The sequence below is a fragment of the Carassius carassius genome, chromosome 24, assembly GCF_963082965.1.
Source record: "Carassius carassius chromosome 24, fCarCar2.1, whole genome shotgun sequence".
Lineage (NCBI taxonomy): Eukaryota > Metazoa > Chordata > Actinopteri > Cypriniformes > Cyprinidae > Carassius > Carassius carassius.
Window position 1 is genome coordinate 14,480,480 of NC_081778.1, and position 25,899 is coordinate 14,506,378.

At 37.9% G+C, this 25,899-nt stretch overlaps 2 protein-coding genes across 5 annotated transcripts in view; both read left to right on the forward strand.

Annotated features, from left to right (window-relative positions):
- The first annotated feature begins 1,510 nt into the window (after window positions 1-1,510).
- LOC132103603 (uncharacterized) lies at window positions 1,511-3,786 on the forward strand. Its single transcript, XM_059508704.1, has 3 exons — window positions 1,511-1,627; window positions 1,833-1,963; window positions 2,710-3,786. The coding sequence occupies exons 1-3, from the start codon at window positions 1,542-1,544 to the stop codon at window positions 3,717-3,719; spliced, it is 1,227 nt and encodes a 408-aa protein (XP_059364687.1). The 5' UTR covers window positions 1,511-1,541; the 3' UTR covers window positions 3,720-3,786.
- Window positions 3,787-6,149: 2,363 nt separating this feature from the next.
- LOC132102879 (protein tweety homolog 1-like) overlaps window positions 6,150-25,899 on the forward strand; it is a 33,514-nt gene continuing 13,764 nt past the window's right edge. For all 4 annotated transcript variants that reach the window (XM_059507582.1, XM_059507581.1, XM_059507584.1 and 1 more), the window contains exons 1-7: window positions 6,150-6,863; window positions 11,250-11,400; window positions 19,152-19,381; window positions 23,156-23,267; window positions 23,780-24,120; window positions 24,492-24,587; window positions 24,842-24,914. In XM_059507582.1, the coding sequence (XP_059363565.1) occupies window positions 11,266-11,400; window positions 19,152-19,381; window positions 23,156-23,267; window positions 23,780-24,120; window positions 24,492-24,587; window positions 24,842-24,914 (987 nt within the window). In that variant the 5' untranslated portion in view covers window positions 6,150-6,863; window positions 11,250-11,265. The remainder of the gene's footprint in view (window positions 6,864-11,249; window positions 11,401-19,151; window positions 19,382-23,155; window positions 23,268-23,779; window positions 24,121-24,491; window positions 24,588-24,841; window positions 24,915-25,899) is intronic.

Consider the following 25,899-nt stretch of genomic DNA (forward strand, 5'->3'; position numbering starts at 1 on the left):
TGATGCTCTGACGTTACCGTGTTATACCAAAATGGTTTTTACATAATATTTCTTTTGTTTTAGCGATTACAAGTATACACAGTATAACAAAATGAATGTGGCAAAGATGGTTTATAAATGACTCTAAATGGGACATGTTTGTTTCAACTGAAGCTCTTGAAGCTGTCAAATATGGCATGCGAGGAAGACAGAACTCAGGAAAACCTGACGGACTCTGACGGACAAATCCACATAGGTAAGACATCAGTGACTATATCTATTTACAAGTAAATTAGTTGTTAACGAAAAATTAATTTGGTAAAATACAAAAAGCTGTATTTTAATTCTAAAGCTTATTCTTCACAGCTTATGAGTTGTAGGCCTATTGCTAGTTTAAATTGTTTGTTTATTTCGTAATTTTAAGTAGTTTGAAATACATAACTTGAAAATTAGCTGCAATTTACAAAATTATCTACTTTGATAAGAAATGTTTTTGGTCACCGCCTTTAACAAGGACTGTAGCGCTGGAGGCTATAATGCAAATGACCTGAAGATGGCAGTGAAAATCCTTTTCATAAAATTGTCCATAATTTCTGGCCTAGTATAGGTTCGTTTTGTTCAAAACTGTAAGTGCAGGGTAGAGAATATAAAATTAACAAAAAGAGGTCTGCGTCCACACCAATAGTCCTTAGAGCACTTACAAGCCATTATTGTGCTTTTTTTTAGTTAAAACCTCCTCGTCCAAGAGCTTTCTACAGGGACTTTTGTTAAGTGTTGAGACCCCCAAACTGTCATTTGTTGTTACATTGGGAGATATAATATGTACCTACCTTTCAGGGAAAGGATCCCTTCGTATAGATTACATGTAGCTATACTACCATTCAAATATTGGAGTTGAAAAAAGATTTTTTTTTATATTTGAAGTCTCTTATGCTCACCAAAGGTGCATTTATTTGATCAGAAGTATAGTGGAATACAATTATGAAATATTATTACAATTTAAAATAACAGTTTTCTATTTAAAGGAAATCATTTTAATATGCTGATTTGATGCGCAAGAAGCATTTCTTATTTTAAACTTTGTGGTGTTTAATATATTTGTGGAAACTGTGATACATTTTTTCCAGGAATCTATGATGAATAGTAAGTTCAAAAGATCAGCATTTATTTGAAACAGAAATCTTTTTTAGGGTTGTAAAAGTGTGTAAAGTTATTTATTTTTACAACTTACCCCAACCTTTTGAATGGTATTATAAGTTGGTTTATTATGCCACAGCAGATACGTAAATGTGTAGGTGGTGAGTGCAATTGAAGACATGAGTTGAAATGTTCTGCACTGAAACAGATATTTGCCTCAGACCTTTATTTTGTCCATCGTAAATGTACCTGTTTTGAATACCTCCATTTACATCTTCACACTATGCTACATCACGTCTGCCATAACCGATCTGGGAGGACTTTACTTTTACTGTCCCAGTAGTTGTAGATTAACTTTGTCTTGTGTTAACAGTCAGTGCATGAATGCTGTTGTTTTTCTTCCCTTTCCCTTTGTACCAGATGAGATGAAACCAGAAACTAGCCAAAACATTTGCCAGGACTTCCTCTTGGGCAGATGTGGTTTTGGAGATAGATGTCGACTGTCTCACAGGTCTGTCATCACTCTGGATGGTAGAGACTCAACTAGCGAACTAACCTCATGGCAGACATGATTTATTATCTGGATATTTTCATTTCAACAGCAGTTGGCACAGTGTTTTGTAGTTGCTGTAAAAGATGGGAAATTTGTTAGATCTTGGGTATGTTCATTGAAGCTTAGTGGATAAATAATACATTGCTCTTTTCTGACTTCACAGTGTGCTTGACGTCCCTCAAACCACACACTCAGAGGAAGATGATACAGCCGTCACAGAAAAGCAGAGCAAGACCCGAAAAGATGGAAAAAAGACTCATTCTGAAAAGCAGCCTCTAGAGACTGAGAAGGACGGTATGTTCATAGATTTATTGCAGAGGCACTTTACCTTCCAGATTTACTAACTTTTGGCAGTGAGGAATCGCAACAAGGAGAACGACTGACAGTATTATTTTGGCCCAGTAAAACTTTTGTTCTGTAGTCATTGTGAATAATTATAATTGTAAGTGTAAATTATAATGAAATAAATAATCCTAAATAAATAATTCATAAATATCATTAAGGTTTTTCGGAATTGTGAAGGGCTGGGTGTGGGGGGTTGTTTCCTAGGGTATCATTTACACTTTCTTTTACTTCAATGTGTTCAATGTTCAATACGGTAATGGTAATAAAAATAATAATAATAATAATAATAATAATAATAATACAAATATAATAAAATAGTGTAATAATAAAAGAGTATGTCAAACTAATTAATAATGTTTTATTTTCAAGATTTTCTAATGAGGCTTTTTTTCTTCATCAATATATCAGGACTTATGCCTCCAAAGTATACATCCAAATTAACTTTAATACAGAAATTAAAAACACCAGAACACTCGTCAGAAGAGGCATATTCGAGATGCATATATGAATTACATATTTTATGTATTGTTTATAACTACACAACAAAAAATAGCATCATGCCATTGATCTGTAAATGCATTTCAATATTCTTTAAATGTTATTTTATTATATTATGTAATGATTATAATGTATTATTAATACAGTATTACATTATTTCTTTTAATCTTAATATGCTGGAATTATTCAATTCTCAGACAATTTAACAACTGCCACTGGACAACATGAAGAGTCCATCAACACAGGAGATGTTTCAAATGACCTAGAGCAAGTGACAGAGTTTTCTGAAGAACAGGATGATTTTGTAACTTCAGGTATAGCAACAAAAAACAAACAAGAGCTAGGAGATGGTGTAGATCGTTCCTTTACCGAAAATGCTGAGAAAGGACCCAGAGACAGCATCTTACTTTTGCAAAAACAATCTGCACCAGAAGACAAAAAGATGGCAGCTTCTAAAGAACTGAGTTTGAATCAGTTGGCAAAGGAGTTATCTGTCACTCCAAAAAAAGAACAGACTGAAATAGTGGAAGAATGGAAGGACAGCTGGAATGGAGTGAGTGGTTCAAAAGCAGAGCTGGTATCATTCCATCTGCCAAAACCACTTTTAAGACATCCACCATCAAACAGACCCACACACTTCATCTGCTTCCGCGTGGACTCTCCCGCTGCTCTCCAGGCTTTCCAGCGCATTCAGAGAAAGGTTCTCTCTCTCCTCCCTCAGTCAGAGCCGCTATGGGTGGACCCCGCAACTTTACACGTAACTCTTTCCTTACTTGTCCTGAAGTGCCCAGAGGAAGTCAGCGCTGCTGCTCAGCTCATGCGTACCACAATCAGAAACGCCCACAAACCCGCTATTTCTGTGTCTTTCACTCCAAAACTAAGGCACTTTAATGGGACTGTTCTCCATGTGACCCCACAACCCCTGTTCCATGTCCAGTGCCTGAATTCCCCTCTTCAAGAAGCCTTCAAGGAGAAGGGCTGGCTACACCGTCATTCCCGATGCCCAACGTACCATCTCACCCTGGCCAAATCACGGGGGCCCATGACAGAGAAGATGTTTGAAAGGATAGAGACTGTTAAACTGGCCAAAGATATCAACTTCGGCAAGCTGGAAGTAAATAAACTCTATCTATGTGTGATCGGTCATACAAACCCAGAGAATGGTTTCTATCAGGTTGTTGGTGCTGTGCAGCTGCCCAATGTGTAAAAGTGAACTCATCTGAACTCGGCGATGATGGTTATTAATTACATCCAATACCTGATGTATTTTAAATCAAGGATTTGCGTCTGCGTCATGTTTCAGGGTGTGGAAATGTCGTGTGTTAAACTCTCAGAAGTATTTTAAAGATTCTGTGCTGCCAACTTTAAATATTTGATATACTTTTGAATATCCAGCATTTAGTTGATCGTGATAAGCGATCGTCATCACAGTTGTAAACTTGACGTCTTTTGGCGCCACAGCATTTTTGTTTCCAGGCGGAACGTTAAAGAACACGACACACATGTCTCTCTGAAATCTTGTATCATTCAACCATTCCGATGATGACTTCATCGCACCTGAAGTGTTTCCACTTTTGTGTCCCGTGTGCATCAGACCTTCCGTGGGCGTGACATCTGAGGCTGGGACTAACCAAAGCATGACTGCTTATTTTAGATTGAATAGTTGCAAAGACAATGGATTAAAGCATTTTCTAAATGTTTACAATCACTTTTAATTCTATATTATTTCTGTTGTAAAAAAAACCATTTTATATTATTTTTATATTTTTATATTCTCTTTTTACAAATGCAGTCAAATTTTGATAACACAAATATAAGTGACACTGAAAGTTCTTTATATGTATTCATTTGTTAATATCTCAAACCCACCACTAAAAAGAAATGCATGGTTGCGAGTTAAAAACTCTGATTTATTTTGATGAGTTCACAATTTAACATTTTGTTTAACTTAAACAGATTTTTTTATAATTTTTTTTTTCTTAATTGTCGTAAAATTGTCTTAAACTGGAAGTGGATTTCTAGTTCTCAGCATGCTTTGCTTTGGACAAGATAAGGTGAATAGTTTTTTTTTTGTGGACGTTTTTTTTTACCATTTGAATAATGCTCATTGTTAGTTGGTATCAGGGGTTTGAACTTATTAGTTAGGAATCAACTTGTGTAAACAAATTTGTGTTTATGCTGCTTATCATCAAAACCCAATTTAGTTTTATGATTGAACATAATTTTACTAAAAGCTGTCATAACTAGTTTTTTCATATTTCATTTTGATTTTAGTTTAATTTTATTTTATTTCAGTTTAATTTAGTTTTTATTTTATTGTAAATTTCTGATGACAATAGAAAAAAGTCAGCACTCCTGGGCTCCAAAACGACAAATATTTTATAACAGACTATTAAATTATTACGAGCACACAAGCTCTTCATCAGACCTTCATTAGAGACTGTGTATTTTTGGAGCCTAGGTGTGCCGACTTTTTTCTATTTTCATTATCAATTTTTTTTTTTTTTGTTGAGCACCACATCCAGTGATGAGTGTGCTTTTGTTTTGATTTTGTTTTGTTTGTGTGCATTTGCTGACCCTCACTTAGTTAAAGACATACAACATTCACCTTAAATGACCTGGTAATTTCTTCATTTCCTGTTCAGTCACACATTGCAAGATGTTGTTAATTGACTAAGTGCAAGGGAGTATTTTTGGATCGCTTATTGAAATGGATGTTAGGATGTAATTTTTTTCATTGAAAGTGGTCTACATAAATAAGTAATTTACCATGTGTTTCAGTTATGTTTTTATAGCACAAGCTCTCAATTATTCAACATCAAACAAACAACTCTGAACAGCTGTACATTTAGTCACTGGAATATCTTGAGACCAATGAAATTAAATCAAACAAAATGACTCATTTTATGAATATATTTTTCATGCATGTGTGTGTGTGTGTGTGTGTGTTACAGTAACAGCTCTGAGATGTGTGCAAGGAAGTCTTGCATACATAACATAATTTTCTCTTTCCTCCTGGAAACATGTCATGCACACTATACGAATGCTTGTGCGGTCTCTTTCACTCCATCCCTCCCTCCTGTGCTTCTCCATCTAGCACCCCTCCCCCATTCTCGCTCGCTTTCTCTTTCAGTGACACAGAAAAATCAACACCACCCTCCCTCTCTCATGCATTCATATCCCCCCACCCCATACTCTCTTGGCACACAAATACCCATCTCTCCATCCCTCACTTGTTCTGTTGTTTTCATTGTATATATATTTTTTAATCCCCCTATCTTAGTTAAACCTCCTGGGCCACCGAGAGTCTAGCATCCCTTCATCCCTTTCTTTCACCGCCCATCACCTACTTTATTTGTGGGTAAAGAGTGCATTAAATAATCATAATAAGCATTTATGGGAATCCCCTACTCCAAACTGCATGGGTTGCATTTGGAAAACCTAGTGACCTGCCATTATTATTATTTTTTTTACTCATTAATTTGATAAAAGAGCTTCCTGTATGTGGAGTATATGTGTGGTTTTCTCACAATCTTTCAATCTATCATTATGTGTTGTCATGCACGCTGTATTAATACAGTAGACATGTGTAGATCCTCCATCCCTTTTTGTCTCCTGCACACAATCACCCAGAGAGAGAGAGAGAGAGAGAGAAGTTCAGTCCTGATCACTGGGACCCTCAGGACCACACCAATTTAAATCTGCCTTTCACTTACTTAAATTAAGACTCTAATGTGTTTGAAAATGGGACAATTAAAATAAATGTGCCGATTTTTATCCCCACAATACACAGCCTTTTTTTTATTAGCCACAGTTGTTAGTATTTTATAAAAACACACTGCACTGGAAGGATTTCATTTGCCCTGGATGTTATGGATTTGCTATTTCTTCAGACTGGACATTTATTGTGTGTGGAAACGACATCGACGACATAGTTGTGGATTTTTCACACTGAGAACAATTAATTTCGGAAGTTTTTCGTTTCAGTGACTCTATAGCGTCCCTTCGTGCGACTGTGGACGATGAATCGAGATCTCGGAGGATTTTAAATCAAGAATGAAGCTGACTGATAGGCGTCGGGATTTGAAGGAGTCGTTCCTCTCTTAAAACATCCCTCAGGGACTCTGTCCTCTCTCTGAAGACCTGTTTCCCATCATCCATCAGCGAGCACAAAGACCGGGCGCACATTCTCCTGAAGCCCTAAACAACAGATTTCATCACAGGATGCAACCCGTTTTAACGGTCAACGGTCTCAGTAAACGCATCTAACGTTAATCGCAAACAAATTTACACGAGCGCGAGAGACGTGGAAGCACTCACATTAGGCTGCTGCAAATTAAGGTGGGCAACCGTTTTTAATTGTGCCATATAACATTTTATAGCCTTCTGTGCGGCTCATTTGCCTTGTCAATTGGTCTGTGTGCTTAACGTTTGGCAGTTCGTTATACGAGACCATTAAAACAAAAGATCATCGTGGTGTATCCAAACGCCAAGACAAAGCGCTGTGAGTGTGGCTGAATATGATGCCATAAACAATCATAGGTTATCAAGTCTGCCACGAGAATGAGATCGATTGGTCTCGCGACGGGTCAACTCACAAGCGCATTCAGCAATCAATTCTGTCCTGTTTTCGTTTCTAGTCATTTTTTCATCGATTAGATTAGCACCAGTCCTGTTGTGTGGATGACTGTCTTTATAAATACCTTCATATTGAGCTCATTTTATACATTTAAACTAAACACACCTACATACAAATAAAAATAATGCCCCCTCAGTGACCTTTATGAACTTATTTTGGACCATCGGAACAACAGCAGCATGTCTCTGTCAACGGTGTGATTTGGATACTGTCTACATATTTTATGTAATTCTGTAACTCAGATGTGTAGAGCAAGTTTTAGTCAGTTGTTTGAGAGCAGACAGTTTATTTCAACAGAGAATTATAATTTATAATAGCCCTTTTAATTTTTAATGCTGTATGGCTAACTATATCATATCCTCAACACTGATATTTTATTGGACTTTGCACTGGATTTATTACTTTCAAAAGGCATTTTAGGCTTCGAATATTAATGGAAGTTATTATAATTATAATTAGGGAATAATGTTTTTATTTATTGCAGTAATTTACTGTTTACTTATTTATTTGTTTTTAGCACAGTTCAGTCCTAGTGTGAGTGGAAGGATATTCTGGACAGTTTTCAAAAGGAATTGCAAATTGTGTTTTCCATATGTGGGCGCATACATTGTGACATAATCCAAATGCAATTGCAAATCTTGCATTATTTTTTGCTTTAGGACCAGCCCACGCCTTTATGGGGCCCTAAGCAGAATTTTACATGGGGACCCCTCAGTGCCGCCAATACGACTGATGCTTTTCTTCACACACTATAAATCTAACACACCCATTATTAATTTTATTTGTTGAAGCTGTGTTGCTTACTGTCTACTTGGCATGTTTTTACCCTTCTTAGATTTTTAATTGTAACAGTAGCAAACCCACAAGGGTGGTTAGGTGTTAATTTGCACTTTAAAAGTCTTACAGTACTCAGTGGCATTCTTAATGTGGTGTACTGAAAAGTAGTTAAATAAACCAGCAGGCAATGTATTTTTTTAGCAACATACATTTTTACAACTCTTAATCTGTAGCTAGCTAAATTGAGGCATAATGATATTGGAATGTAGCAAAGACCCCAAGGTAAATCATGTTAAGCTGTTATCAGCACCAAGTTTATGAAACCAAAATTTACACAGAAGACAAGAAGATTTGATTAGGCAGGCTAATAAGACTAGAAGGAAAGGTGGGATGCACTGTCTGTTTGCTCAGGTGCATGAAACAGCTAGAGACCTTGAGACATGTGATCTTGAGCCTTTACCAATTAACTCCATTGTTCAAAGCATTCAGCACAATAGTCTGTGAGTGATGTCACCTCCCAATATAAACAAGCCCATTAGTAAAGTCCCACCCCTGACACTGATTGGCAGCTTTTCGTGTAAGGCATCGGAAATTCAAATGCAGTTGCAAATAGACTTTGCTTTTCCATTTGAAATTTGTCAGTCTCTGTGCGTTCACAAAATTTGCAGTTGTGTTCGGATTGTCACAATTTATGCATCCACATATGGAAAATGCAATTTGCAATTGCTTTTAAAAATAGTCTGGAATATTCTTCCATACTAGTGACCAATGATAAGTTCATTCTCCTTATTATATCGAGCTGGTGAATTAACATCACTGACTATAATATGCATATCCATATATTCTGAATTTGGAAACCCTACTTCTGGTGTTATTATATTTTTTGTAAAAAAGAAAAAAAAAGAAAAAAAGAAGAAGAACAAATATTACAAGGAAATGGCATCATGTTAGGATACACATAATAATATATCAGTATCATACTCATGTCACTATGTGAAGATTTCATTTTATATAGTTTATTGCTCATTAAACGAGCTAAGCCACAAATTAATGTTTTCTCAAAGTATCATAATTGGCAATTCCCCAAAAATCTAATGAGATTTCTGTGATCTTAAAATGGTTTATTTTGGAAGGCATCCCTCTTGATGACATCATTAGTCATCCTGGAAACCTTTTTTTTTTTAGCATACTTCTGTTGCGGATAATTATAGTGATGCTAAGCATTATTCGGGTCCAGAACAGAAAAGAAAGAAAACAAGGAAACTGTTTTGTCCCTCTATTGTTCTGCACAGCATTTTTCTTCCTTGCTTCATTTCCAAAGTCACATTATTGCCTTTCCGTTATGCAATGCGAACCATCCTTATAACAGGCTGACAGAATGCATCATGTTCAGATGTGCTGTAGCGTTCCAGTCTGAGTCACAGTCTGCATGTCTGTTCCATAACACTGTTTTACATTAATCTGGCTTTTATTCACATTTGCATTTGAAAAGATGACACTTAGTTTGATAATACTGCACCAACTATATCACAGTTTGCTAGATTATTGTCCTGACCCACTGCATGCTGGTTATGTTCTCTGACAGTAAATGAATAGCCTTCAGACATCATTATGAACAAAACACATCAGACACTATTGTAAGGGTTACTTGTGATGGAGCCTGCAGGTTCGTGTTAGTTAAACTGTTTTGGTAGGATTAAGTGGTCAGATTACATATCCAGATCTTAGAAATTAAACTTGAGCCAGTGACTTGGGCCGGTGCCAATGCAAGACAGGGTGTGGTTTTTGGTTGGCCTGATTTGAAACAATAATAATTTCTACATATTTAGTCTGTTTTATGTAAATTACACAAAGAATGTTACTGTATCAGTTATCGGTTATCAGTGAATTATATTCTCAAATGAAGAAAAAAATTGAGTCAGATATTTTTTGACTATAGCTTACAGTCAGTTCATAAATTACAATGTAAAGGCCAACCTTTATGTCATAGTGATGTCAGAAAGCATAAACCCTAATACGTTGAGTTATTACTGAAATTTGTATAAAAAGAATGTGATGAGATGTGATGTAGGATCATGAGCTCATAGTTATCTAATTTATAGCCTGATGATGTCATAACGTGTCCCATCCTGAGGACATGATGATTTCGGAAAGATGAGGTCATAATTATTTAGTGAAGTATGTGTCATTAAACAATCATGATATGAGAAGGTGCAGCCCTTTTTTTGGAGTGCATACTTTTTTAAATGTACCGAGTTCTCATGAGATCTAATCGTTGGTCAGGGTGTGGCTGTCTTAGAAACCTCTTCTCTTAACATTGATGATCTAATCACTTAATCCATGTTGTTTTCCCAGTGGACCTCAGTCCTGATAATGAAAATGTGTGCGTGTGTGTCTCTACTTAACCTACTTTAAACCCATTCCTTGTCTGTCCTGTTATTTCTGCATTTTTAACCCATTTTTTGCTACATTCTCCCACTCCTTGCTCTTGTTTGTTTTTGGTGGTGTGAAATAATTTTCCCCTCCTTTTTCCACATCAAAAGATTTGATTTCATTAAAAAAATCTACATATATATATATATATATATATATATATATATATATATATATATATATATATATATATATATATATATATAAATATATATATATACATATATATATATATCTTAAGGTGTTTTTGACCTGTAGCGGACCTGTAAGTGTATGATATCAAAGTACAGCGAGAGTGATTTGAAAGCATACGATAGGATACAATACCTTTTTGAGATGAGCATAATCTGCACAGAACTGATCACCTCGAGATGCTGGTTCATGCCAAATTTCCTAAACCTAAACCTACCAAGACTAGGTGGGTAATAATCTGGGGGGAGTCAAAATTGGGCACAAGTTAGAACTGTGTCCAAGATTGTTCCACCTTGCTTTATTGTCATGCCGATGTATGTCAAAAAACTTTTGCAACAGCGAGGCGGCCGTGAAATCGAGTGCAGTTGCTTTCCCCAAACTGTGCTGACCAAAAGCATGATGGATGGGAAACAACTTGCTTATGATGCAACTTAATGCTAATTATGAATATTCCGCAACACTATGACAGTGCGATCTCTGTGTGAGATATGTGATTGTTGTCATATATATAAAAAAAAAAAAACAACACATTCTAAAATACATGTTTATATTAAAGTAAAAATAGATTAATAATATGCCTTTCGAAGGAAATTAAATAGCAAGTATTTTGGGTATCTTCTTGAGTATCCAATCTTGGTGTGTTCTCTTTATAATTACATGTTTCAATCATTTCAGACACCTGAAAAAAAGACAGAGGTGGTTTAGAGCAGTCATGGCAGCCATAGCAACTGTCCCCAACTACACCCCATCGCTATGGGTCCGGTTGTGCCATGCCATTCCTCGCCTGGACTTGACCCTGCAGACCCGAAACAGCGTGTTCACTCCAGACAGCTGGGAGTACCAGCAGGTAACCCTCTCGCTCATCCTCGCTCACTATTCTCCTGTCCTCTCCTTGTTTCTCACCTTCAGAAACAATTTTCACACCTGACAGCTGGGGGTGGGTGCGCTCATCATTTGAAGCGGCGCTCTCTATTTTCTCTCCTTTGTGTACACCCTCTCATTTTGTCTAAATTATATTACATAATATAGCGTATGAACAGTCAGAAATGTCTTTTTCTTGCTGTCAGAAATATTTTTACTTTGACTTGCGCAATATACTCTAATTCACAACACTCATCTGCTGTAGGACTCTTAGACTAAACTGGAGAGTTATGGTCAAAACCATTAAAAGCACTTTTCTGTGTGCAGTTTAAAGATGTATTGACTCAAAAATGAGTTTGTATCTCACATTCTCTTATGTTCAGTAGCTAAGGAACCTTTCTGATTGACTTCCAGTATCAGAGACTCAAAGCATGATGGACTGATATAAAAATTATAACTCCATTATGACAGATACATTTACTTAAGTGTGTTTCCACACCAGTAAGACATTGATAGAAGATATGACTATAAATGTCCAGCACATTAGGACAGGAACTATGATGCAGTAACTGTAGCTTAAGTAAGGGTACATTTCCATTTTTATTCAGAAAGCATTATATATATATAAACAATGTATAAATATGTAATTATATTTTATATACTATAAGGTTTGTTCTGGTCATCAAATTTGTTTGTATCATACTTGTCCATGATTGCACGTCCCAGAAAGGCTCTAAGGAGATGATATTACAGTTACAGGTTATGTAGGTAACAATATTATGCCAAGTAATTAATGAGTTATTAACTGATCAATTTATTCAACCATACCGATTAATTCAGGAGCTAAACAAGTCTTGATGCAAACTTTTATGCAAACCTTGGCAATAGAATTGCCATTGGCTAGTAAATTATTTTGTTTACTCGCCAGACTGATATACTATAATACATACTATATATATATATATATATATATATATATATATTAGTGGTGGGCATAGATTAATTTCTTTAATCTAGATTAATCTCACTGTGATCTTGAAATTAAACTAGATTAATCTAGATTAAAATGGCTCATTCGAATTCTGCCGAAGGCATTCAGAATGTGTGTGTTACCCAAATAAAATTGACAAACAGTAAGTCTTTGAGAAGGGGTTTATCAAGCTAGGTGGTGCATTAGAAAAGGGCCTCATCTCCTGTTTCCAAAATGCATCACAAAGTGCTTGAAAAAGCTGTAAACTAATTCCACATTGCACAAGGTGTAATAAATAATTAAATGTAAAATAGCACTGGATAGTCTTTAATGTAAAAATGAAATATACAATCAAACCTACATTTATTCAGACACCTTCAACATTTCTCACATTATTACAGTTTTGCTATATATATCAAAAATTATATCTGGTATCTGAATAATTTTTGGTTTGACTGTTAAAACTACAAAGTAATTCAGTCAAGAGCAGTGAGTGATTTTTATTTTCATTTTCTTGGATTAACATTAAAGCAGCCAGTAGATAAATTAGGCGAGGTCACTTTAAGAGACGATGAATGCATCCAATATGATACACATCCCATTTTTTTCCTCAACTGTTTACTTTCACTTAAGAAATAACTGACAGTTTTTTCGAGCATAATTTTCAAGGTATTTTGACATATTTTGTATGTATTTGTCGGCACAAGAGCAAAAATAAGCAAATTCGATGTTCAAGTGTTTTGAGACGCCTTTCTCTGCGTGAGCCCTGAACACCAGAACACAGCGGTACTGAATTGGGCTCTTTCACATCTTTTTGTTTGTTCAAACTGAGATTTGTATTTGTTCGTTCAGGTGCAGGAGGGACTTCGAGGAGAACTTCGCAGAAGAGAGCTCGGTTCAGTGTCACTGTCTGTGAAACGCGGCTCTCGATCTCTCTCTCGTGCGCACCGTACACAGCACGCGAGTAACCAGCTACTCTGTTCAGCTTTTCCGCGTCTTGTTTTTGGATGCTTTAATGTTTAAATTGACAAGCGATAAGGCTTAAAAACACGTGAAAAAGATAAGCTTTCGTGAGCATGCGCAACAGTGGCCCGTCAACTGTCCTGAGCATTTTTTTATGCTGGCCTCAGCCAGTCGGTTATATAAAATATCAAGGTGAAAGTCATCATAGCTTGCTTAGTATAGACCCAGCTCCCAACCCAACTTTGAGAATAGATTAACGGCGATATTTTTTTTATCGCCCGATAAGACTCTCACGTTAACGCCGATAACGGCCCACCACTAATATATATATATATATATATATATATATATATATATACAGTACAGACCAAAAGTTTGGACACACCTTCTCATTCAAAGAGTTTTCTTTATTTTCATGACTATGAAAATTCTAGATTCACACTGAAGGCATCAAAACTATGAATTAACACATGTGGAATTATATATGGTCCGGTGACTGTGGAGGCCAGGTCATCTGGCGCAGCACCCCATCACTCTCCTTCTTGGTCAAATAGCCCTTGATGCCTTCAGTGTGACTATACAAGTTTCATAGTCATGAAAATAAAGAAAACTCTTTGAATGAGAAGGTGTGTCCAAACTTTTGGTCTGTACTGTATATATATATATATATATATATATGCATTTAGCAGACGCTTTTATCCAAAGCGACTTACAGTGCATTCAGGCTATCAATTTTTACCTATCATGTGTTCCCGGGGTATCGAATCCCCAACCTTGTGCTTCATACCGCAATGCTCTACCACTTGAGCTACAGGAACACACATATATATATATATATATATATATATGTGTGTCTGTGTGTGTGTGTGTGTGTGTGTGTATTAAGCTTATGTTTGTAAAACTGCACAATAATACTGATAAGATAATTATAATACTATGAATTATACTACTAATAACAATTTAAAATGCAGTATTAATGAGCTGCTCGGTTCATGAAAATTAATCATGTTGTTTGCATTTGCTTGACCTGATTTGCTAAAATCAAAGCAGGGACGATAACAGGTGAGCGCCAGCCAATGAGTTTGCCTTTTACGCATTAGTTCCGCCCATTACCAGAGAAACCGGCAGAATCTTATGGTTGTTCTATAAAAGCTGAATTATACCAAATTAACTCCATTATTTTGACAGGAAAATATAACAAAGAATATTGTTAACATGTAGTGCGTCAATTCTATATGGTATGTAAGACTCTCTCGCTTGCTCTCTCTCGCTCTCTCTTTTGTTGCATGTGTGTGAGAAACAGTGCTCTCAGCAAAGCAATGGCAAGTCATGTGCCTTCACTCTAGAGTTTATGTTACGTCAAATACAGGTGCGCTGCACATCTATTCAGATGAACTGAAAAAATAGCAGAGATCGCTTGACTGAGAGTGAAAACTCTGAAGCGAGTGTTCGGCGAGTGAAAATATACAGTATCTATGCTAAACTTATATTTAGCCTCCAACTCACACACTGGCAAGTAAAATGACATTTTTAGTAAAGAATAAAGAAATGATTAGCCAATGGCCAATCTTAGACATCATTTAGTTGCCCAGAGTGAAGATTTAGTAGCATATGCGAATGATTCACTGTCATTGTAGAGGGTTGTTATGAATAAGTCATTGAATTGTTCACTCAATGGATTTGTTCAAAACACTGAATTATTCCACATTCAGGAATGAAACACAAGGTCTGTGTGTTGTGCAATATTTTGTCTAAAATACTAAATATTAACTTCTTGTTCTTTAATCTTCTGTTTAAAAGCCATCTTCTTCTCAGTAACAGTCCAAGCCACCAGTGCTAGTTCTAACGTGGCATATGAGCATAACTAATAATAAGAACATATCTGTTTTAGACACATCTTAGACACATCTTCACTAGCATATATAAATATATTTCAACTAAGCATCAAATAGAAACATAAATTACATGCCCCTTGATGCAAGTATTTCTCCTATCCCAACTTTACAATTTACAATTATGCAGACTTATAAGTCTCACCTAACAATAAAAACAATGCATATGTGGCAAAATCAAATAATCACAACGAGCCTGACAGTGCAACATCAACTTGTTATGTTTTCCATATGTTTGTCTGACCAGTAAAGGACAAACCTGTTTATAAACAGTCATTGTAGAGTGCAACAGTGCCCAGCCAGTTTTTCAGTGGCCTTGGTTCCAGAAGTATTTTGCTCATGCTTTTGCCCATAGGAATGTTTATAAAAAGTCTATTAAAGAGGTATAGGCCATTAAAATAAAAGTTTGTGTTTGTAATGCTGTGATTGACCTCAAAGATGCTTGAAGCATTTAGAGCAAAAAAGGTTCAAGACTGTGTACTTAACATCTTTAATGAAGGAATTCCGCATTACAAAGAATTTAGGCTATTGATTTAAAATATTTTATTATACGTATGCCAGTATAGAAAACATTTAGTTTACTTTTATTACAAAATAAAAAGATTTACACACATATTACTAGTTTACAAGTGTAGGGAGACTGTCTCGATATCTTTTGGAGTGCTCATGGAAGTGGCCAATCACTGCAGAGCTTCTTTAGCACAAGTTGTTTCCCACGATTCTGATTGGTGGATATTTCTCTGCAGGATTATGGTTAGTGCATTTCTTCAGCAGGGACTGCACTGTTAAACATGATTGTTTTAAATTAAGATAAAACAACTTTGAATGTAATTGATAAACAACCTCTTCACTCATGGTAGATCTTAATTAACATTAGAAGTCAATACCTCTACGAAGAAAATTAATGGGATTTTTACTTCTGGAATCCGACTGTTGCACTGTATTTTGTTCAGTTCCATTTGATGATGCCAGCAAAGAAATTAAACAGCCATTATGAGGTTACTCTAAGAAAAAGAAATAGCTTCAGCACAGATTGATTAAGTTGGAAGAGATGAAGCCAGATTATGCTGATGCCTGAATGGGTTTACAGGATAAGACACAGATGATAAGAGAAAGATGTTAAATAACAGACTGTGAGAGAGCAAGAGAGATGGAAGAGAGGAGAAACGAGAGAGTGAGATCCTTGTGGATATTAGTGGGAATTGGGAAGAGAGTGGAAATCAACGAAGAGGAGAGGGAGCAGGAGATGAAAAACAAGAAAGAGAATCAGAGGGAAAAGCAGTGAATGTATTTAAGTAGGTCACAGATTATTAATAGAGATCCAGTGGCGTGGATAAAAAGAAAGAAAGGGGTAGAACAGTTAGGGATGAGTGAACGGAAGAGAAAGCATAGAGAGAAACCATGAGGAAAAGAGAATGAGAGATTGATAAAGAGAGAAACTGAGGAAGATGGATTGGGATCAGATTGAAGATGTACAGTTGTGGCCAAAAGTTTTGAGAATTACATAAATATTAGTTTTTAAAAAGTTTGCTGGTAAACTGCTTTTAGATCTTAGTTTCAGTTGTTTCTGTGATGTACTGAAATATAATTACAAGCACTTCATACGTTTCAAAGGCTTTTATCGACTATTACATGACATTTATGCAAAGAGTCAATATTTGCAGTGTTGGCCCTTCTTTTTCAGGACCTCTGCAATTCGACTGGGCATGCTCTCAATCAACTTCTGGGCCAAATCCTGACTGATAGCAACCCATTCTTTCACAATCACTTCTTGGAGTTAGTCAGAATTAGTGGGTTTTTGTTTGTCCACCCGCCTCTTGAGGATTGACCACAAGTTCTCAATGGGATTAAGATCTAGGGCAGGGATCCTCAAATCTGGACCTCAAGATCCACTTTCCTGCAGAGTTTAGCTCTAACCCTAATCAAACACACCTTAGCAGGGTAATCAATGCCAATCAATGACTTTTGGATCATTCGAAAATCGCAAACAGGTGACTTTGATCAGGGTTGGAGCTAAACTCGGCAGTGCATTGGACCTCCAGGGCAAGATTTGAGGAAGGGGGATCTAGGGAGTTTCCAAGCCATGGACCCAAAATTTCAACATTCTGGTCCCCGAGCCACTTTGTTATCACTTTTGCCTTATGGCACGGTGCTCCATCGTGCTGGAAAATGCATTGTTCTTCACCAAACTGTTGTTGGATTGTTGGAAGAAGTTGCTGTTGGAGGGTGTTTTGGTACCATTCTTTATTCATGGCTGTGTTTTTGGGCAGAATTGTGAGTGAGCCCACTCCCTTGGATGAGAAGCAACCCCACACATGAATGGTGTCAGGATGCTTTACTGTTGGCATGACACAGGACTGATGGTAGCGCTCACCTTTTCTTCTCCGGACAAGCCTTTTTCCAGATGCCCCAAACAATCGGAAAGGGGCTTCATCGGAGAATATGACTTTGCCCCAGTCCTCAGCAGTCCATTCACTATACTTTCTGCAGAAGATCAATCTGTCCCTGATGTTTTTTTTGGAGGGAAGTGGCTTCTTTGCTGCCCTTCTTGACAACAGGCCATCTTCCAAAAGTCTTGGCCTCACTGTGCGTGCAGATGCGCTCACACCTGCCTGCTGCCATTCCTGAGCAAGCTCTGCACTGGTGGCACTCCGATCCCGCAGCTGAATCCACTTTAGGAGACGATCCTGGCGCTTGCTGGACTTTCTTGGACGCCCTGAAGCCTTCTTTACAAGAATTTAACCTCTTTCCTTGAAGTTCTTGATGATCCTATAAATTGTTGATTTAGGTGCAATCTTAGTAGCCACAATATCCTTGCCTGTGAAGCCATTTTTATGCAACGCAATGATAGCTGCACGCGTTTCTTTGCAGGTCACCATGGTTAACAATGGAAGAACAGTGATTTCAAGCATCACCCTCCTTTTAACATGTCAAGTCTGCCATTCTAACCCAATCAGCCTGACATAATGATCTCCAGCCTTGTGCTCGTCAACATTCTCACCTGAGTTAACAAGACGATTACTGAAATGATCTCAGCAGGTCTTTAATGACAGCAATGAAATGCAGTGGAAAGGTTTTTTTGGGATTAAGTTAATTTTCTTGGCAAAGAAGGACTATGCAATTCATCTGATCACTCTTCATAACATTCTGGAGTATATGCAAATTGCTATTATAAAAACTTAAGCAGCAACTTTTCCAATTTCCAATATTTATGTAATTCTCAAAACTTTTGGCTACGACTGTGCAGTCTATGAAACCTGAATGCACAATGTGTTTGAATCCAATGGAAAGCTTTAATTAAACCTCCTCTTTCTCTCTCTGTGAGTGGAGCATTCATTAGCCAATCAGATTAAAGAGACATCCTCCATTTTATGTGTCTATAGAATACCTGCATGTGCTTGAATGGTATGCAGCTATATTAATTCTGTGCTCATTTTTACAATGAAAAAAAAAATTGTTGTAAGATATTCTTTGAAATAATTAAATAACTCATACATTTCCATATGCAAATGCAATCTTCATGTATTCAATCTCCTCGGGCTGTCACTGCATCATATTGTCATCTATTACATTTCTGTTTGGGTTGCTGTTAAATTTTACAAATAATTACAAAGAAAAGGCAAGTAACGCACTGAATTAAACATGACATTTTGAAGTAGAAAGGCTGAAATAGTGTTTTCTTGTAAAACGCATTATTTACAGCTTTGAAAAATCTTTCAGTCCTACCTAAAATTAAGAAAGTAGTTTATTTTTATTAGTTAATTTTTAAGTTTAATGAGATTCAATACTTGATTTAAATCATCTACAAACGGATGTTATGTGCTCGGCTGACTAATATTCAGTATAAAAATGAAGTCTTGAGTGTTTGGAAGTCTTTTCTTCTTACTCATGTTCCATCTTCTCTTTCCACAGACTCTCCTGGTCCTCTCCAGCTTCTCCGCCATTGCCCTCGTCCTCTCGTTACTTGTCATTCTCTCCTTCCTCATCTACTACTGCTGCTGCCGTCGTGGTGAGGGGGGCCGGGATGCAGAGGAAGAAGAGGAAGATGATGATGCCAGTGGTGGCCAAGGATACAGCGGCAGAAAGGGGCGGGGCATCTGCTGTGTCACCTGGGTATCAGTCACAGCCGTCACCTTGTGCTGGTAATGCCTCTTAATGACAGTCACTTTTAAGATGGCAGTGATTACTATCTGTTGAGCAGATGTTCTTAATTCAAAATACAGTAGAGACTATTATGAAGTGAAGAGAAAATATATTATGAAATATATTTAAAAACAAAGAGATGTATAATAATTTTCCAAAGTTTAGTGTGACGACATATTGAAAGCGGTCAAGAATAGCTGACAGTCCTTTTAGAAAAATCACTGAAAGTCATTTTCCTTAATATAAAATAATTCTCCATAATTTCTTTGTGCATTGTTATATTTTTAAGTGCAACCTCTAAAGTTTGAGGAATTCATCATCTGTGTCTTGTTCATGACTTCTTCAATGATCAAGCAATTTGCATCATTTAGAGAGCAAATGACATTTATCACCTGACATCATCCATTTAGTTCCTGTGGGAAAGTACTATTGAGAGAAAAAGAAAAATGTTCCCAACTGCATTTAACTCGCACCATGATGTGCTTTCACACATATGACCAGTGTTGGGGGTATTACAAGTTCCATGAGTTACGTAATCAGATTACTTTTTCAGGTAACTAGTAAAGTAATGCATTACTTTTTAATTTACAAGAAAATATCTGAGTTACTTTTTCAAAAAGTAATGCCAGTTACTTTGTTTTCCCATTTATTGACTGACAAGTGTCCTGTCCCCATATTGGGAGAAATCGGAAGTACAGAGGTGTTGTGTGCGCTGTGTGAACATTATATATTTCAAGACTAAATGTGAATGTTCATCACCCCCCCCCCCCAAAAAAAGCTTTTCCCACTTCTAGACTAGCATTATAAAGATATCACGCTTTGTTCTAAATAAAGCTCTGTTTCATTTGCACATTTGCAAGGGATGGTTTACTTCAATTATGTTCTCTCAGAGCACATACAGTATATTAGCAGAACACCAACCCGTTTTAATATATTTAGCGCTATGAATGTGAAACCCAATGCTTTTTCATGCCTCATTTGTTACGTTCGGAGACCAAGGGAAAAACAGGAGACGAGAGATCCAAACGCAGTGTGGGTTTTATTGGGTAATCCAAATCAGAATCCAACAACAACAAGAACAAGAACAAGTTAAGGGTGGCCTCCGTGGCCACGACAGGCCCAGTCGAGTGCTCAGAGAGTTCGGCTGAGACGTGACGAGGCTCTGGAAGTTCCGCAGAGATGAGGAGAGGCTCTGGTAGTTCAGCCGAGACGAGGAGAGGCTCTGGTAGTTCAGCAGAGATGTGGGGAGGTTCTGGTAGTTCCGCAGAGGCGTGGAGAGACTCTGGTAATTCCGTGGTGTTTAGACTGGATTCAGGAAGATCAATGGTGACTTGCCTTTGTCCATGAAAATAGTCGGTGACTTGACCCTGCTCATGAAGAACACTGGTGACTGGACTTTGCCCATGAAGATCATTGGTGACTTGCCCTTGCCCATGAAGATCACCGGTGACTTGACTCCGGAGTGTTCACGGTGACTTGCCCTGACTCTGGAGAGTCAACGGTGACTTGCCCTGACTCTGGAGTGTCAACGGTGACTTGACCTGACTCTGGAGTGTCAATGGTGACCTGACCCGACTCTGGAGGGTCAACGGGAACCTGACTCGACTCTGGAGGGTCAACTGTGGCTGTCATCTTGTGCAGAGGAGCTGGACAAGCGGCCATCTTGTGCCATGACTCTAGACCGGCGACCATCTTGGGCAGTGGCGCTGGGCCGGCGGCCATCATGGGCAGTGGCGCTGGGCCGGTGGCCACCTTGTGCTGTGGTGCTGGGCTTGCGGCCATCTTTTGCTGTGGCGCTGGGCTTGCGGCCATCTTGTGCTGTGGCGCTGGGCTGGCGGCCATCTTGCGCCGTGACGCTGGGCTGGCGACCACCTTGTGCTGTGGCGCTGGGCTGGCAGCCATCTTGTGCAGTGGCGCTGGGCTGGCGGTCCTCCTATTTGTAGACCCCAGTCTAGAATCGGCCATCCCACCGGGAGAGACAGGAGTGGCTGGGGTATTCCACGGAGACCTATGTTGTGGGTAGAACACAAACTCCCAGAAATTAAAAGCGTCCAACTGGTCCATTTCCCTTCGAGGCACCGGGTCATCCAGACCAGTGTTGAAAATGTCCTTTAGGGCCGCATCATTGTATCCCATACCATCCGCCAGGGTCCAGAACACATGTGCCATAGCACCCACCTCATTCCCCTCTTGGCGGAGGGTGGTTAATCTTAAGAATTTCACCCTCCGCTCCACCATACTGGCTGGGGAACGGGAATGAAGTCCCTCACCGCTGGATCTCGACATGGATGGAGTCCTTCTGTTACGTTCGGAGACCCAGGGAAACACAGGAGACGAGAGATCCAAACACAGTGTGGGTTTTATTGGATAATCCAAATCAGAATCCAACAAGCAGGGGTCAAAACCATAAATCCATCCAAACAATAACAAACAGGGAAGGAACAGGAACTGGAACAGGAAACTTGGAATATGAGGAAACCCGGAAGGCGAGGAAACTGGGTGACGGAATGAAAGGACTCCATGAAGACAAACAGAAAAAGACCAGTAATATAGGCAGGGTAATGACTATCAAGTGAAGACACCTGAGTGCAATTAACAGGAGTGCAATTACTGTGATGAAGGGACAAGGCTTTGTGGGAATTGTAGTGCCTATGGTGAGGTGCCTATGGGGAGGTGAGACCACTAGTGGAGACTCAGGGAAACAGAGACCAGACAGCATGACATCATTGATCTGAACCATCACCATGATGTATTAATGTTCTTGATGTCACACAATAATTGTTTTTTGTAAATTAGCATTGTTTTTATGAGAACAGGTTTGGTTTGCTCAGTGCATGATGCAATCAGTCTAATGCAGCACGTGTTTCATCGCAGGCCCGCCCCCATGACATCACCCCCTTCCCATCCACGTTGACCTCTTTTTCTGAAGCATTCAAAAACTAAACACAGATTTACAGATGACTGCATATAGGCATGTGCACACATTTGCTGCTTGCGACTATAATTTCTGTGTGAAACACGTAAACACACATTTCTGCTTTCTTTGTCCTAATCTGGGTCAAACAGCTAGTGAGAGATTGAGATTTGCTATTTTTGGCAGGTTGGAAAGGATTGGCCAAGCATCTGGCCCATGCATTATTCTGAATATTTGAATGTGAAATAGATATGTAAATGAGCGGATTTTCAGTGTTGATGATTTGGATTGCAAGGATTTTTTAAAGAAATGCATACTTTTATTCAGCAAGGATTCAATAAATTGGCCAAATGTGACAGTAAAGAGATGTAAATATTGTTACAACTTACAAAAGATTAAGTAAATGCTGTTCTTTTGATTTTTTTCTTTAACAAAGAATCCTGAAATCCTGTTTCCCAAAACATTTTTCAACATTGCAATGATTTCTGAAGGATCATGTGACACTGAAGACTGGAGTAATGACTGCTGAAAATTCAGCTTTGTCATCACATGAATAAATTATATTTTAAAATATGTTAAAATTGAAAAGTTTTTGAAAATGAAAACTGTTTTTAATAATTTTTTTATAAAAAAAAAAATGCAGCCATGTTGAGTATAAGAGACTTATTTCAAAAGCATTAAAAAAAGTACAGATCCCAAAACTTTAATGAATAAATGTACATTAACTAGCTTAAATATTTCTCATTTTGTTTTCCTCTCTCCTTTTTTCATTCCCTATTTATGTTCTCTTTCCTCCCTCTCACTTTCTTTTTCTTTGTCATCTCTCCTTGTCTACTTTTCATATTTCTGCATTTTGTAGTGTTGCCATTGGCATCGGCTTCTACGGCAACAGTGAGGCGAACGATGGGATGTATCAGTTGACCTCATCCTTCCTCACTGCCAATTACACACTGGCTTCCATCAATCTTCTGGTGAGAACTCAAAGGCACACACGCACGCTCATACATACACAAAAGCTTATTCCATCAATCTCCTTAAGCATCAGGGGACAAAAAGAAATACAGGATGTTCAGAAAACACACTAAATGGTTTTATTACACTGTGATTACAAGTAAGCAATCTGGGAATTCAGATGTTTGTTTGAGAGCGAGAGACTGTTTGAATGCATTTGTGTGTGAACGAGTGAGATAAAATCCACTCTGGGTATTGATTTAGCTGGTTGCTCATATGGTCAATCAATGAATGCATGATAATCTGATTAATGACCTACTTTACTTCTACTGTACTCTTAAGACCCTTCATTCCAGCTTTTTCCATTCAATTCCATTGTCCTTTTTATCTCCCACATATCTTTTCAACTAGTCTTTTCTTTTGTTTCCATGCTAATCTGTTCATATGTCAGATGATCAGGATACAAATGCATTGGGTTCATGCCATTCAAAGCAAAGTATTCCAGCATAATCTTCTCCTCTCACTAACCCAGGTTTCAGACACCGTGGCCGGGCTGCAGCAGTCTGTCTCAGGGCCCTTGACCTCCATGGAGGAAGTATTTGGCGGACATAAGCCGGCCCTCGTGCCAACGCGCTCCTGCAGGCGTCTGTCAGAGCGGGTCGTGTCTCTCCTCTCCAACCTGACACTGGGAAGAGGTCTGATCCCCATCACAGATGGATTTTACAGGGCAAATGGAAGTGAAAGCATAGTGGGAGCCCTCACCCCAGCACCTCCTTCTGTAGCCCCCACTCTCAGTCCGTCCGCCAACAACATCCCTGCTCCTTTCTCCCCTGGCTGGGCTGCAAACACACTCATGGTGAATGAAGACTACAGGTGAGGAGACATCAAAGACACGAGTACCAAAACAGTTAAGAAAAAAAAAATCCTGATTTGTGATTTCAGTGTTTATAAAGGGCTGAAAACAGAGCTCAATTTGACAGGGTAAAAAGGGTGTTTTTTACACTACCATTGAGAAATTTCAACCCAAGTATTTCATAGACTTTTCATTGAGACACATGTTAGACTGCACCCCATAAACACAATCAAGCCTAGAAAAAAAACAGTGAACCACCCCTTTAATTTGGCGACACATTCTTTTCATTATGCAAATGAAAATGTGAATAAATGATGAATGAGAAGGAAAAAAGAATTCTCAATTCATCTGCCACTTTATTGAAGATTTCTTGTTTGTGTCTGTTGTTTAGGTGGCTGTCGTATGTGCTGCTGCTTTTACTGGATCTGGTAGTGTGCTTTTTTATTCTTCTGGGTTTAGCCAAACAAGCCCGCTGGCTGCTTATTCTGTGAGTAACAATCATTGCTGGCCTGCTTTATATAAGTAGGTATTAAGTAGTTTTGACATGCACACAACATTCTTGCATGATATAAAACTAACTTAAACATTTATAGTAGTGTGATTGTTATGTATATCATGTATCAGAAATCCCCAAGATAGAAAATGCTTGCAGAAAATGGGTTTTATTTTTGCTTACTGACACCCACTCTGGCACAGAGAGGCAGATGGTGTAAATGTGTATGTGTGTGCACTCATTTGCAGGATGACAGTGCTGGCCTGGTTGGCTCTGTTTCTGAGTTGGGGCTCTCTCGGCCTGGAGACAGCCACAGTGGTGGTGAGTATTCAGGCAACGTCTAGCCTGACAGAAAAACAACAGCTCTCCGCAAGCGGACATCCAGCACAGAACACAGCCATCTGTGTGTGAATGAGTATGTGGGAGAGTGTCAGCGCGCTTTGCAGAGACATTTGTGTTCACTGAAAAAAATCCAGCCAAAACTTAGTGAATATGACTTTTTAAGTTTTAAAAGGTCATACCAGCCAAGATGCAGTCACTTATTGTGTGCTTATGTGAGAGAGGAAGAGAGGAATAGAGTGTGTTTGTGCGCATTATAATGAAAAAGGTTTTCCACTCTGGGAACTCAGGAGTCATGGCACAATTCCAAAAAAGCAGGAAAATAGGGCAGAGATTAAACATTCAATGTGTGTGTGTATCTGAGTACGTGTGTGTTTCTTTGTAAAAAAAAGAGAAAAATATCGATGCTGCGTTGAAGATGAGCATAAGAGGCCTTAAAAGCAACAGAAAAAAAGAAGAGTGACAGAGTGATGCTGAGGGTTTCAGAGAGGAATACAGCAATAATAGACTTCAACAGAAAAAAAAAATTATTCAGAAGAGATGCATTAAAATCAAAAGTGCCAGTAAAGACAATTATATTCATATTTACACAAACATATTAAGACTTGATTATATGAAATGTTTCTTGAGCATCATATTAGACTGATTTCTGAAGAAGTAAAATTATTCTGAAGACTGGAGTAATGGCTGTTGAAAATTCATCTATTAAAATAGAAAAGTTAATTTAAAATGTGTTAATATTTTATAATATCACTGTATTTTTTATCAAATAAATGCAGCCTTGGTGTGCATAAAAGAATAAATAAATAAAAAAGACCAAGTCCACACTTATATTAGTGTAAATATGAAGGATAAATGCGATGCGTCATCATTGTAAACCAAACTCAAATTATTAATGGCACTGCTGATGGAGAAAGAAAGAAAGAAAGAAAGAAAGAAAGAAAGAAAGAAAGAAAGAAAGAAAGAA

Bases quoted from the DNA above. Each gene is read 5' to 3' on its own strand.
- LOC132103603 (XM_059508704.1), top strand. From the start codon at position 1,542: ATGAAACCAGAAACTAGCCAAAACATTTGCCAGGACTTCCTCTTGGGC. The intron at 1,628-1,832 runs GTCTGTCATCAC...CTGACTTCACAG, and splicing joins AGATGTCGACTGTCTCACAG to TGTGCTTGACGTCCCTCAAA. The intron at 1,964-2,709 runs GTATGTTCATAG...TTCAATTCTCAG, and splicing joins TCTAGAGACTGAGAAGGACG to ACAATTTAACAACTGCCACT.